The following is a 15,709-nucleotide window of genomic DNA, read 5'->3' as shown; positions in this document are numbered from 1 at the left end:
CATTCCGAAGAAACACCCAAGAAATCATGGCCGATATGAGAGTCACATCTTTGGAGTCTCAATAATAGCTCAAAAAATAAAAATAAACAAAATACTGGTAGAAACCCACACAATTAAATAAATGTAGGTTCTTTAGAAAGGGAGCTAAATCGACACCAATTTCACTCTAAATAATTTGGGTGACTAAAATAGTATTTAACTAGGAAGTTAACATTTTTATTATGATTTTGTTAAAAATACACAGAATTCAACATTGTAGGAGTAAGAGATTTAAAAAAAAAAAAATTAATTTAACGGGAGATAACTCAGTAATAGCATCCTGTTCAACTGCATCCTGGTCTCGAATTTCCTATTTTCACTGCGCATGAGCATAAGATTCTCCCTTTCCGGTTATAGTTTCTTCTGATTGTAGGTGAGTTACAATTTTGCTCTTCTTTATCCCAGCAATTTTTAATTAAAATATTTATCATCTTATTCCTATATTCGTCTAAAATACATATCGAATAACTTATGAGCACATGTTTTATATTATTTATGTGTTTTATAAACTTTAATTCGATTTTCTAGACATTTTAAATTCTTGTATGTTTCTATTTTTGTGTCTTCTTCCGTAGGTAACCATGTGTATGTAATATGCTCATGCTTCTAACATATTTCACTTTTCCAGTTTTTATCTAAAAAAAAAAAAAAAAAAAAAAATTCAATTGCGTTGTTGGTTTGCGTGTGTAAAAAAGAAAACTTTTTACAGTTCTTCTTAGTAATTTAATTTCATGTTTATATCGGTAGAAAATGCAAGTCTTCAACCATAACCAAAACGTGTCCGCTTTCGAATACGACTTAAAACTTCTTGTTATAAAGTGAGAACTAAAAACAACAGTGCTTATTCAGATTGCCACTTGTGACAGCAATTAAAAGTTAAGAAAATACAAGAAAGTCTTTACGATGTATGTACTCGTTACAGAACGGAGATGTCCTATTCCAAAAATTACCTAAATCGATCAAGTAAAGAAAATCAAAATTTGCGATTTTTAGCGATTTTACTACTAAATTGCATTTACTGCAAGGCTTATTTTTCATCTCAACTTCGATTTGAGTTGTCCCTCATTTTTTTTATTTCATCGGATTCGGTCGCTGAAAACACTACGACTCGCTTAGTCGTAAAATTTGATTATCTTGAATAATATATATATATATATATATATAAAAAAAACAAAAAAACTACTTGATCCAATGATCCACATTACCTGATTTTTGGAATGGGTATTTAGCGGAGAAGACAACGAAGAAAAGGGCCAAAAATTCAAATACACAACGTACGAGTGAGAACCCCGATGCGAAATACGCATCGGCTTCGAGGGAGCGTTTATTCTGAAAGGAAAGAATTTTTGGCGTGTTTGGCCGTTTTTTCGGCTGAAAGCTCCCTCGAACATGATGATGCGCACAACATCGGAGCGTATTTCGCTATGGGGGCCTTACTCGTGTACGTCCGCCAATAAATGAAGTGAAAAATAATTAACAAAATACTGATAGAAATCCATCCAATAAGTATTACTGTGACACTTATTGGTGGATTTTTATCAATATTTTAATTTTCCACTTTTAACTCATTATCGAAGCTAAGCTCCGAAGACCGCATGCTTTTTTCGGCCATCTTGATTGCCCGTTTAACTTTGCACCACTTGCCTTTCAGACTGAATAAACGCTTAAAATTCCGTTTAAAACATACCGTCAAAGGTTGCTAATTCACTTACTGATCCACGCTATTATTTTAAATCGTATTTCCAAGTTTAATTACATTTTTGATGTTTTTATTCAATTGTAAGGTTAAAGTACAGAATAGGTAAAAAAAATGCCTGTGCCTAAATCAAAACGTAGATTCATGAACAAAGCTTCTTTCTTAGAAGTGCACGCTTGTGGAACTCTCCGTTTGCCTGTTTCGACTACAACTTGGATGTCTTCAAGTCCAACATAAACAAATTCCTGATAAACCGCCCCCTTAAGACACCTGATCAAATCTCCATTACTAACGATTACTACGATATCATCCCATTGATTACTGTACACGTAATAACCCTTATCCGTGAGTGGCTTCCGGGCCTTGATAAGTGGTGATTTACCAGTTAAAAAAATAAAACAAAATAAAATACCCTCCCCATGTTAAGAATGGCTTTTTTAAATAACGTTATTTCAGCACGGATCAATAAGTGCATGACTGCATGGAGTACCGGTGAAAGTGCACCATTTCGCCAACTGAAGGCGCCTTAGAATTTTTCAATAAAATGGCGACTTTAAAGGTTTTCTGGTATGCTGGAAACGCATATCGATGGAAAATTAGCGCAGACATAATTTTGTATTTTGCAATGTAACTCGTTGGCGGTCATGTTTGAACGGGCGGTATATATGAAAGCGGAAAACACCGTTTATTTTATTTATTTTTTTTCAGTGTATTATTAAAGGCATCAGCAATTTTTTTAAGTTTCGCCCTTTTTACAAGATTTTCCAGCGGATACTATGTAACCCTAACCCGGGGTACTTCATATGTGTGCGGGAATTTAGGAAAACTACCCTTTTTGCTAGGTAGGAAAACGGGTCCCTTATTAAATAAATATCGATTGAAAACACATTTTATGACCGTTCTTGTAAATTTTTTGAAGAGACATAATATTTAAAAAAAATATTTTTACTTGTTTACTGTTTAAAAAAAAAAATCGATTTTCTAAGTGTCCGTTTTCTACCTAACTGGCTAAGTTGTTGGTATTTTCACTTATTTTAAAGCGTTCTGTTCAAAAACTTGGGGCAAATTTATCGTTTGCATGGTATTAACCCATAAACTACTTTCCACCATTTTGCAGCTTCCGTTTACGCTACGCGCGTGCGCTGTAGCATAAACGACGGCTTCAACAAGCCTTCTCACATGGCGTACAAATTTTCCGTGGAAAATTTAAAATTAGATGAAAAAGAAATAAAGCAAAAAAAGAAAAGCACACCAAGTTGTGTGTGGGGGGGGGTTAATTTATTTTTTTGTTTTTAGCACTTTTTGGGTGGAAAATTTAAAATTAGCTGTAAAAGAAAACAAAAGGAAACCACTCCAAGTTGGGAGACGGGGGGGGGAATTACCCCCCCCCCCCTGGAACACAGTTTTCAAATTTTCAGAAAGTAACGCACCGACATTTACCAATTAGAAACCGTTTAACATTTTTCGAAGATTTTACTGTTTACATTGGGCGCGCCCCCCCCCCCCCCTCGCGCCCCCAATGTAAACAGTAAAATCTTCGAAAAATGTTAAATGGTGTTCTAATGGGTAAATGCCGGTGCGTTACTTACGGAGAAACGGTTAACTAAACTGCAGAAGCACCTATTAAGCCACATAAGTTCTATAATTGAATCTCCCTCCCGCAAAATAAAGAACAAAAAACATAAAAATGTTTGCTTATGTTTTTGTAAACCGCATTAAAAACTACGTGAGACAAAAAAAAAAAATAAAGTTCCCCAATTGGCTGTACTTTTCTTTAATTGTAAGTCATTAAAAAAATGTCAGTCCGTAATTTTTTGATTGATACGTCATGTGAGAAGGCAGTTTGCTCGGTGAAGCAAGCCGTCGTTTATGCTGCAGCACACGCGCGTAGCGTAAACGGAAACTGCAAAATGGTGGAAAGTAGTTCGTGGGTTCAGGGGTTAATACCATGCAAACGGTAAATTTGCCCCAAGTTTGACTATCAGATTCGTTGTCAGCGACCTCGATTACCTATAAAAAAACAAATTAGAGTGGTCGGTGTTCTGTTGTAGCGTATCTGGATATTTACCAAAGGGGTGTATTATTGTAGACATAGATTCGAAAAAGTTTTTAAAATATACAACAAATATTAACAGTAGCTATAAAAGTTATTTTGCAACCTACCTGAATCATTTATCAGTGTTTTAAAGTGTTCCTAAACGCTCTTTATTTCATATCAAATATTAACTTTTTACGAGTCGTAAGAATTCAATATGTGATGTACAAATATATGTACGTGATATTGCCAAGCTAATCAAAAAAACTTTAGTTCCAGTAAAACAACTGGCCCTGACGGTATTCCAATTATAGTACGCAAAAAAATCGTCAACCGAAACTAGCGCCCATACTTACAAAACTGTTTAAACGTTGTCTAAAGGAGAATTGCTTCCTATCACCCTGGAAAATCTCATCAGTGTGCCTTGTATTTAAGAATTCAGGTGATCGCTCATCTCCCTCTCAGTACAGGCCAATAAATCTCCTGTGCGTCATGAGTAAGTTGCTGCTGGAATCTGTTCGACTATCTCAGCAAAAATAACCTTAGTGACATGCAATAAATAGGGTTCCGTTCTGCTAGATCTACAGCAGATGTGCTTACAGTTATATCTCATGATTAGTGAATCGCTCGATGGAGGCTACCTTTCTAGAGCAATTGCTCGACATATCCAAGGCCTTTGATAGGGTATAGCATAAAGGATTACTTCACAAGATCTTCAGCTACACTATAGCTGGAAATGTCTTAATTATTTCTCTCTGATAGGATCATAAGAGTAGTGGTTGATGGGCAGAAATTAGCTCACAGTATTAATACTGGAGTCCCTCAGGGATCCATCCTGTCTTCCTGATCTACGTTAATGGTCTTCCAAATCACATCCTTACATCATTCATAGACATTTATGCTAATGATTCTACCGCCTATGGTAGCACATCTAAGACCATAAACGACCAAGTTCTCTCTGGCGTTGAGCACATGGTACAATGGGAAAAGAGGTGGCTAGTTACTTTTAATGCATCCAAGACCAACCTTTTATCTTTACATCATCACTCTGATCCCCATCTGGCATCAACTGAAATAAATGGCTCTTGTCTTGGGGAGGCCTCATGTTTTGACAAGCTTCTGAGCTTGACCTTTACTCCTGATCTGAAATGGAACAGTGGAACACATACATCAAATCCGTTGCCAAGGCCGCTGGAAAAATAGTGGGATTGTTCTACTGTTCCAGTAAATATCTCGCTACTGATGCAATTCTCTACATGTATAAGAGCCAAGTGCATCCAAGGATGGAGTACTGTTGCCACATCAGGGCAGGAGCTGCTAGAAAGGACTTATCCAGCCTTGATAGAGTTCAAAATATACTTTGTAGCCTCGTAGGGGATGTCCTTTTCTCTTCCCTGCAACCTCTTTCTCAAAGAAGAAATGTTGCGAGTTTGTTTCTACTTTATTATTTTCATGGCGAGTGCTCAGCTGAGCTCCATTCTATGGTCTCCTCTCGCCAAACTTTCACAAGAAACACTTATCTAGCTGAAAACACTATTAATAATTCCACCCATTTTTTATCTGTGCCTAAACGTAGATTCCATGAACAAAGATTCTTTCTTAGAATTGCACGCCTGTGGAACTGTCTTCGGTTTTCCTGCCTTTAAGCTGACAATAATATAGTTGTCTTCAAGTCCAATGTAAACAAGTTCTTGATGAGCTGTTCCACTTAAGTTAACAAATTTACCAAATTTCCATTACTAACGATTACTATGTCCAATTGACTATTTAACCCTTATCCTCGAGTGGCCTCTTGGCCTTAATAAGTGGTGCTGCCTATGTAAAAAACAAAAAAAAAAACAAAACGCGTGTAAGCTTTTAATTGACCTGTTTACTAATGAGTACAATGATTGAATCCTTAAATGATTAGTAATAAAATTTAACAAAAAATATACAACCTAACTCTTAACTGAACTCATTAAAATTTAATTTTGTATGAACTTGTATGATTTTAATTGTCCAGTTTATGAACTGTGATGTCTTTGTTTTATATATATAACGGGTACTTAGGTATAAGTACTTGTCGTTGACTGGGTTCAAAAACAGCCTACAGAAAATGGACTCTTATTTATGAAAGTATGATAGATTATGAAAAGGAAGGGTTGTAAAGAGATAACTTCGAATTTGGGGGTATCAAAACCAAAACAAAATGTGATGAAAATAAAATAGATAAACCCCATAATTTATTATACCATACCTGTTCACACTGAAACACTTATCACAATATTCTGTAGATCTATATTAAAAAACCTTGTTAAACTTTGTGACATACCTCCATTCTATGGAGGTCAGGCGCGAACGAACACCCCATAATTTTATTATACCATATTTCTTTAAACTGAAACATAATTATCAAAGTATACTTACGCAGATAGATATGAAAAGTCTTTATTAAAGTTTGTGCCTATTTCCATTCTATGGAGGCCAGGCGCGAACGCAGACCCCACAATTTTATTATACCATCCCTATTTAAGTTAAAACATACTTATCAAAGTATTATGTACATCTATATCAAAAACATGTGTAAACGTTTTTTTTTTATTATTTCCATACTTTGTGGACCAAGCGCGTACACAGACCCCACAATTTTAATGAATCATCATTATACCAGATCAAACATACCCATTCCTGTGTCTGGATACATCTATCATTATATGTGATCAGATATCTATAATAGTCAACCATATAGGAGCCTATTCATGACCAGATATATATATATATATATATATATATATATAAAATACATTTTAGCCATTATCAGAGATTTTTTTGTTACTATATCTGACTTGCGTGATTATCTCCCCCTGGCTAATCTTGTACATAATGTAATTTTATTTTCTGTAAATTTTTGTGCACTGATTTTTTTAATAAGTATTTCAGTTATCCTGTTATTTTATATTATAGATTATATTTCTATTGTTTATATAAAGCACCTTTTTATTGTTTTGTGTTACCTACACTACATGATTGCCCCAAAATAATTTGTAAAATTAAATTCAAAAGTTTGTTTTCTTTTAATATCTTTATATTCAAATTTCAGTTTGATCAGAAGAGTAATCATGGCCCGACCACTTTACAAGCCGAATATTAAAAAGAAGCGAACAAAGAAGTTCATACGACATCAGTCAGATCGTTACAAGAAACTGAAGGTAAGTTTTGTGATGTGTTATAGTTTTTTTTTTTTTTTTAATGCTTCTTCGGAAGGACGAAAATCCAAATATTGAGTTTTAATTTAAAAAATGGGTAACTGTAACAACGCAGACCATTCTAGTTTCTTTTTAGTGGTTACTAAGTCCGCTGAAAACTAATCTGGCATTTAAATGCACCACAAATTTACTGTTTGCATGGTATTAACCCAAGACCCTGGAACTATTTTGTGCCAGTTCACTGCCTTCGTTTATGATATGTGTACGGTAGCAGTTTCTTACTGAAATGTACATTTGTGTAGTCATGTGACTTTTCTTAAGGCGCATGAATACATGGCTAGGTGTATCAGAATTTTTGGAATTTTGACACATCTACCATGAAACTGCGAATAAAATTTCTCTTTTAAAAGTGGGTTGTTTATTTTCTTTATGGATTTTACTTCCAAAATAAACTATTAAAGTTGTATAAAAAGTAATAGAAATATTTTTATTTTTTAAAAAGCTAATGAAATCAATTGAATTTTTATGAGTTATGTAATTTTTAAATTATTAAACTTTAAAAATCTATCAATTTTTCTATTGATTCAATTTTTACGATATTTTCAGGGTCAATGTGAAATTTTATGCTCTTACCAATAAACCGAATATAATATTTTAGACAAACGGTTTTTTTTTTAACCCCCCCCCCCCCCTATTTTTAAATGTCTATTAAAAAGTAAATAATTTACTTACCAAAGTTTTATATATCACAAATTGAAGATAAAAGATCAATAAATAATATATTCATATTTAAAACAAAGTATTTTTTAGAAATTTACCTGTAAAGTCCGAAGTTTAAAACTTTTTTTTTTTTTTTTTTTTTTTTATGAAACCTTGGTCCTTTCTCCTTTTTAATTGAAAAAAAAAATTAGGGTTTAAATTACATTTTTTGAGTAGCTATAAGGGGGGGGGGCGAATTCAATATATTTCACGCATTGGTAAGGTCAGTTTCTGACACACCTAATACATGGCGGATATTTTAAAATTACAAGAAATACTTTTCATAAAATAAGTTTTCATCTCATTCAATAGTAAAAAATAATCCTGTCATTATCAGAATAGAAAATGGTCGTTAAAAATTAGAATGAAATTATTTCTAAATAATAAAAATAGGCAAAAAACAAACAAACCCATCATTCAAACACTACCGGTTAAGTGCAAGTTTTAATTATTTAGAACTGCTTTAAAGCTTCACCGCTCACTCCTTTTTCGACCAAATTTCAAACAATTATTACAGTTTTTAGATCACCTTCTCAGTTATATTGTGAAAAGTTTTTCAAATTTCGTTCAGTAAAGCAAAAGTTCAAAATCGTATTAAAAAGAAAAAAAAAAAAAGCATTTTTTTTTTTTATGACTGGTTTCCATAGCAACCACGTCGCTTCAGCGACTACTGTTGCTACCAGTTCACCGCTCATGAAACAGAATGAAAGAGATGATTGGGGATATTTTATTGAAAGCAGTATTAACCATAAAATTTATGACTTAAAATATTGCCGCATTAAGTTTAAAAAAAAAAAAATTCAATTTATAACATATAATCAATTCTTAATGCTGCAATATTTTAAGTTATAAATTTATATTTTTTACTAGAATATCTTGTCCTTTTCCAGTTTTAACTAGTCCTTTACTTTTCCATGTTTAAGCTTAACCATATTACTTTTCATGTTCGCATTTTTCTATTGTAATAACAGAAACGTCACTCTTCTATCTGAATAAGTTTTTAGTGTTTACCACCACCATGTAAAGGTAAAAGTGCAGCATCATTCCACCTTTGAATAAACCTGAGTAACTTTTCTATATGAATTTAACATAAAATTAACACCCACTTTTTGTTGCGGGTTCGTCAATGTAAAATGAGTAATTGTGGTCTGATAGACTAACACAAAACCTACCTTAAAAAACTTGTTTTCTGGGTGTTTTCAGGTATACTGAAAACGAATATCCCATTTAAATTTTCCACAAATAAGTAGCTTTCCAGATATTAAGCAATGTAGTTCTTTATAAGTGGTGGTCATTGTTGTGCGTGCATATTTTGCCTGCAAAAATATGTGGGTACAACAATGACCACCACTTAACATAAAGAATTACATTGCTTACAGCTGCTAAACTTCTGATCAACCCTAAATATGGATTTAGGCAAACCCATTCTACAGCAGATATCCTCTGAATGTATATACCAAACACTGGACAAAACAGGGGAGGGTAGAGCTAGATATATCTAAGGCTTTTGACACTGGTCTTCTCAGGAAAATTAGTTCATATGGTATCACTGGACGAATACTAACATAATTAAATCCTCCTTAAATAAGAAGAATCTAGGTTGTCCTCGATGGTCGTACATCCAAACAATGATATAAATGTGGGTGTACCTCAGGGGTAGGTGTATCATAATTTTTGGGGAATTTTTGACACCCCTAACACGAAACTCTGAATAAAATATAAACTCGTAATTTCTTTTTTAAAAGTGGGTTGTTTATTTTCTTTATAGCATATACTACCAAAATTTTTCAGGGTCAATGTGAAATTTTATCCTCTTTCCAATAAACCAATATAATATTTTAGACAAACGGTTTTTTTTTTAAGCCCCCCCCCTCCACCATTTGGAAATGTCTATTAAAAAGTAAATAATTAATTTACTTACCAAAGTTTTATATCACAAATTGAAGATAAAAGATCAATAAATAATATATTCAAATTTAAAACAAAAAAAAAAGTATTTTTAGAAATTTACCTGTCAAATCCGAAGTTTAAAACCGTTTTTAAAAACCACTTTTTTTTTTTTTTTTTTTTTTTCAAATGAAACCTTGGTTCTTGCTCCTTTAATTGAAAAAGAATTAGGGTTTGAATTACATTTTTTGAGTAGTTATAAGCTTGGAAAGACGGGATCGAATTATTCAATATATTTCACGCATTTGTAAGGTTAGTTTCTGACACACCTACCTCCGGGGTCTATCCTTGGACCTTTATTATTCCTAATATTTATAATGATAAAATTGTCTCTGAGATGGGTATATTTGCTGATGACACCGCACTCTAAGAGGCACTAACAAAATGAACACATCTTAGGAAATGGCAGAAACATTAGAGGAAGACCTCCAATCTATAGTGGAATGGGGACAAAAATGGATGGTAGTATTCAATGCTGCCAAGACTAAGCTTGTTACCTTCAATATTTACAAGAAACCTTCTCAACCACCAACAGCCATGGCTAAAGCTACATTACCTGAAAGTACTATTAAACTCCTCAGTTCAATGTTCACAGGAAGGAGTTGGAGCAAATACATTGAGATCATTGTCAGGGCTGGGCTGCTGCAAGGAAAGTGGGCTGGGCTCTCTCTACTGTGCTAGAAAGTTACACCTGAAAGTATCCTGTACCTCTACAAGGCCACCATTCGCCCATGTATGGAGTATTGTTGTCACATTTTGGCTGGTGCATCTGCTACTAGTTTCTCGTTCCTGGACAGGGTTCAAAAGAGTCGACAACCTGATAGGTCCGGAACTGTTATCTAGGCTTTAACCTCTGTCCCATCAATGAAATGTTACATCCCTCTGCCTGTTCTACAAGTATTTTAATGGTGGATAGTCTAACGAACTGCAAGCCCTTGTACCCCCTCGAAGTAAATACCCCCCGACCAGCAGCAAAGTTCCACTCCTACCCGGAGATCCCTAGATGTATAATAGTTTCTTCTTTGAAACTACCTTCCAGGTTCCTGTTTTCCCAACTGTACTGACATGCAGAAGTTAAAGTGTAATGTGAACAGACATCTTGCTGCTCAACTCCCTACATAGTATCCCTATAACTTATGTTCCCGATAGTAGCCCTCTGGCACTGTGCCTTGTTTGGGGTGAAAATGGAATAAATTTTTTTAAAAAACTGTTTTAAATTTTTTTAATTTCTTTTATTAATATTATTATTTAGAAATTTCTTTAATGTGGAAGGTTTTTTTTTTTTCTTCCTCAAATTGAATTTAATTTGAAAATACAAAAAATATTTTTACTTTAAAAAGAATTCTTTTTATGGCCATTTTCTATTCTGACAGCATTATTTTTACTATTAAAGAAGGTGAAAACTATTTTTTATTTTATGAAAATTATTTCTTGTAATTTAAGATGTCCGCCATGTATTCATGCGCCTTGTGAAATGTCATGTGACTACACATATGCGCAAATGTACATTTCAGTAAGAAACCGCTACTGCGTGCTTTGTACGTATCATAAATAAAGGTGGTGAAATGTCACAAAATAATCCCAGGGTCCAGGAGTTAATACCATGCAAATGGTCAATTTGTGACGGGTTTAAATGTCAGTTTTGTTTTCAGCGACCTCGATAACCCATAAAAACACAAACTAGAATGGTTGGTGTTGGGTTATAGTTAAAATAAACATTTACCAAAAAATGTTAACCTAATTTTTGTGTCTAAATTAATGGAATATCCAAAAATTGAGAAAAATAACAAAATTAAGTCTTTGAAGTGAACTTCTTAAACTAGCAGACTGCTCAGTCATAAAATGTTTGAATTATATTTTAATTCATGCAAATTTTGTATTTATTATCAAGCAAATTCTGATATTGTATATAGAGTAATGATTTAAAAAAAAAAAAAAAAAAAAAAAATTGCTTCAGCAATCCAATCAGTCATTATTTAACGTTTCATCCTTTGTTAAAGCTAAAAATTAAGTGGGGGTCATTCAAGCTAAAAATGTATTTGTATGCATGCTTAGAAGTTAATCTATTTACTCTACCAAGGTCAACTCTTTTCCAAATTTTGATCCCAAAACTATTTTTACAGGCTTTAAAAACCAAATTGAAAATGTTCCCGAGGTCCAAATATCCTATATGTCAAGTTTCAAGTCTGTAGACCAAATATTCAGTGATTTGTTAGACATTTTTCACACACTGACAAGCAATGTCACTATATATAACATGTCCATATGTTATAACATTTTCTTTAATTTTTTGCAGTTATGAACAAAGTATAAACTATGCATATTTTTTTTTTCTTTTGTTTGAACAAAATTACACATTTCTACTAAGATTCAAATAATGGGTCCATTATATTCCATGATCATTATTTAATAAATATGAAAATTTCACTAAAATTGGTTTATTTTCTGATTTTTTTGGTGAATTTTTATGTAAAGGAAGAGGGGGTGGGGGGTCAAAATGTTTATGCATTTTGAGCATTGGCCATTCATTTGCACATGCCTGGTTAAATGAATGGCCAATCATCTAATAAGAAACAAATGAAAGCTCATATTTCAAAGGAATATGTAAATTAGTTAACCTAGAAGTTGCTCACATACTTATGACTGAGTGTATTAAATTTGTTTTAATATCAAGGTCAGCGACAAAATTCAAGTTTATAGGTATATCTAGATGAACAGGGGAGATAACTGCAGTATCTTCTTACATTTACCCTCAAAATAATGACGTCTTGGTCAGTAGTGAAAATAAGTTTTATGTGATGTAATATTAGGTGCTTGTGTAGTTAACCAAGGGCATTAAAAAACAAAGATATTGAAAAAGAACTTTATATGTACCTGGTATCTCACCTGGCACTCTCTCTCCTCATTTGCAGAGAAATAGCCAAGATGGCCATGATACGTCAATCTCATTAAAATTTGATTTTATTCTGTAAAAAAAAAAAAAAACTTGATCAAATTAATGTTTTTTTTAATTATTTTTTTTATGGCAATTCAATTTTGCTACTTCTGATTTTCATTCTTATTCAGTAGAATAGCATTTTTTTTTTTTTTTTTAAAGTATGAACAGTTGAAAAAGACAACCAAAATATTTTCCCCCATCTGTTATTTAAAAAATATTTTTATTTTATTGAATAGTGTAACAATCCTGTTAACATAAATACAATTAAAGTCTTATGTAAAGTATGATTTAAATTGAAATTTGAATATTACTTTAAATTTTGTTTGATCGATTAAAATAACCCTAGAAATTTATCTAGTATATGTGAACTGCTGAAGTGGAAATTTGCAAGGAAAGTGTAGTTGACATCTTTACAAACAAGAGAACTAGAGTATATAACTTGTTTATAATTTCCTGAAAATTGAGTTACCTTTCTTCCTTAGCTATTCTAGTTGTCAACTGGTTTAGAAAATGGTTTGTTTTTATATAGGTAAAACTAAGTTATAGCATAATGCCTAAACCAAATTTTGCTTTAAATAATTTGTGTGGTTGAAATATGAATTTACTAATATTATTTATTCTGCACTTTTCCAGCCCAACTGGCGTAAACCCAAAGGTATTGACAATCGTGTCCGACGACGATTTAAGGGTCAATATTTGATGCCAAACATCGGTTATGGTTCTACGAAAAAGACCAAACATATGCTTCCTGATGGTTTCAAAAAGTTCCTTGTACACAATGTTCGTGTAAGTAATATATATATATATATATTTGTATTATTTTGATTACTTGGACAATTATTCTCATCTAGGGTGTTATTAGCACAATGTTTTGGTCGCTGTATCCTGTGACCTTCTTCGGGTGTTAAATACATGTTTCCTTTTCCTCTATTAAGGAAAAGAGGGGTTAGCTCTCCATTGCAAGAATTCGAACTGTGGGTTTGAGGGTGGGTCCGTAGATCATAAAGTTTAATCTTCGAGGGGGGGAGGTCACTAAGATAAAAAAATTTAGGGTTTTCCTATGACTCAATTTTTTGGATATCTATGCTAATTGTTAATATATAATATTAGTGAAAAAAAGTTCATCCAAACAGGATCGATATCCACATGTATTTAAAAAAAAAAAAAAAAAATGCAAGGAGAACGCCAAGGGGAGAAGGGTGTTTTTTTAAGTTACCTCCCTTGGGCTAGACATATTTTTTGTTATTTCTCCTTTGTCTTACATGAATTTGTAATTAGGGAAATCCAAATGTAATTAAATTCTATGCTGGAACAGCTAATGATATTATTTTTTACCATATGTGCCGCCTCTAAGTTTTCTGATCTGCCATTTTCTTTATTTTAACATCATTCCATATTGTAGAACGGTTACTCCCCCCACTCCACACATGTTCAGCTAGGGCTGATTTTTCGATTTCTCTGCGCATGAGTTTTTTGGTGTTCTTCTAGTCTTTTGAGGAGGTGGCATGTTTCACCTTTGTAAAGTTTCCCACATTTACATGATATCTTGTAAATGCAGTTTTTCAGTCGAGGGGTTTTACTTGCATCGGGTATTTTCGGAATGTTGAGTTGCCCTAAACACTCCAACTGCATATTTTTACAAAATTTTCAGATAGGCCTTTCGAGTATGGTGTGCAAACCGTGGTGGGTTTTTGGCTGGCATCTCTTGGTGTTTAATCTGGGTTTTCTCGAGCTATGTCCTGCTCTCTGGATAGTTTCAGTGAAAGGCTGTTCTTAGACTCTACATCTCCTCCTGATATGTAGTGTTATTACATGCTGTCCTCGCTCCATATATATATATTTTAATTTCAAAGATTGTGATCTAGTTTTGGATTCGGGATTAAAAATGAATCTCGCATGCAGCAACCCAGCTAATAATTTTGGGAGAATTCACACATTGATTTTAATTGTGCCAAGCAACAGTTTTTTCTCCCCCCCCCCCCATTCCACACAACATGTTAGCTTTTTCAATTTTAATGAAATTCCACCATAATGTATTTAAGTTTATTCATAGCAAGTCTTCCCAGTTAATTTACTTCAATTTTCTCAGATTGAAATGACCTCTTTGGATTAACCATACAGATTTTTGCAAGTTCTTTCCTGTTTTTTAATACTTTAGATGAAAATAAAATGCCATTCAGATTTTCTCATTTTAAAATAAATTTACCAGAAATTTTGTTTTAATCACATTTTAAAGCATGTCTCTTTATGCTAAAAATTGAGAAATGGTTATTTTAAAATTTTATTTTAGGATTAAAGTTTTTTTTTTCTTCAAAACTCTGACAATTTGAGAAAAATTTCAATTTCATTAAAAAAAAAAAAAGATGGAAATTAAAAATTTCTCATAGTCGCTGAGTTTTGATAATGTTTAGTAAACTATTTATCCATGTTGGTTTCCTTTAAGGAAATCCCACGTAGGAACTGTCATTAATGGCTTTTCCTATGTTTAAATCATGGTACATTAAATTTGGTGAATCAGGTCTTGCAGTTTTGAGTTTAACTGACAAGGAGTATATTCACCAAATATCTTTTTGCATTTTTTTTTAAAGAAAAAAAAAAACTTCATAAAAACATTTAAACTTTTATATAAATATAATTTTTGAGACAAATTCAAGTATTTGGTAATTTGATTTCTAAGAAATGTCCCTTCCCTGCCACATAAATAGCAAAATAAAATTGAATCTGTTGCTATTAATCAGACCTGTCCGTTCTCTCTTTATCTTAAAATGATTTTGGTTATTTGGTATAAGATCATTATCAACATGAATACCTTTTTTTTTAATGTGATTTTAATTTCAAATTATATTTTTGCAGGAATTGGAGATTCTTATGATGCAGAACCGAGTTTATGCTGCTGAGATTTCTCATGGCGTCTCCAGCAAAAAGCGTAAAGATATTGTTGAACGTGCTCAACAATTAAATATCAAAGTGACAAATCCACATGGAAGACTTAGGTCTCAAGAAGACGAGTAAATGGTGGCCTGTAAAGAAAGAAAATAAACAATTTAAAAACCAACATGGAGTGTCTTTTATAATTAAATGTTTCTTGTCCATATACTCCTTATAGTTCT

At 32.8% G+C, this 15,709-nt stretch overlaps 1 protein-coding gene across 2 annotated transcripts; it reads left to right on the top strand.

The window, feature by feature from the left end:
• The first annotated feature begins 301 nt into the window (after positions 1–301).
• LOC145276770 (large ribosomal subunit protein eL32-like) lies at positions 302–15,654 on the top strand. Of its 2 annotated transcripts, XM_080128026.1 has the most exons (4): positions 302–412; positions 6,850–6,958; positions 13,233–13,385; positions 15,453–15,654. In XM_080128026.1, exons 2-4 carry the CDS (start codon positions 6,869–6,871, stop codon positions 15,609–15,611), a joined length of 402 nt encoding a protein of 133 aa, XP_079984152.1. In that variant the 5' UTR covers positions 302–412; positions 6,850–6,868; the 3' UTR covers positions 15,612–15,654. The 2 variants fall into 2 exon arrangements, with proteins under 2 accessions (XP_079984152.1, XP_079984151.1); XM_080128025.1 differs by lacking the exon at positions 302–412 and having other exon boundaries at positions 6,801–6,958.
• Positions 15,655–15,709: the final 55 nt, after the last annotated feature.

The sequence above is a fragment of the Euprymna scolopes genome, chromosome 5, assembly GCF_053919585.1.
Source record: "Euprymna scolopes isolate OS-2025 chromosome 5, ASM5391958v1, whole genome shotgun sequence".
Lineage (NCBI taxonomy): Eukaryota > Metazoa > Mollusca > Cephalopoda > Sepiida > Sepiolidae > Euprymna > Euprymna scolopes.
This window is presented reverse-complemented; position numbering and strand designations above follow the sequence as displayed.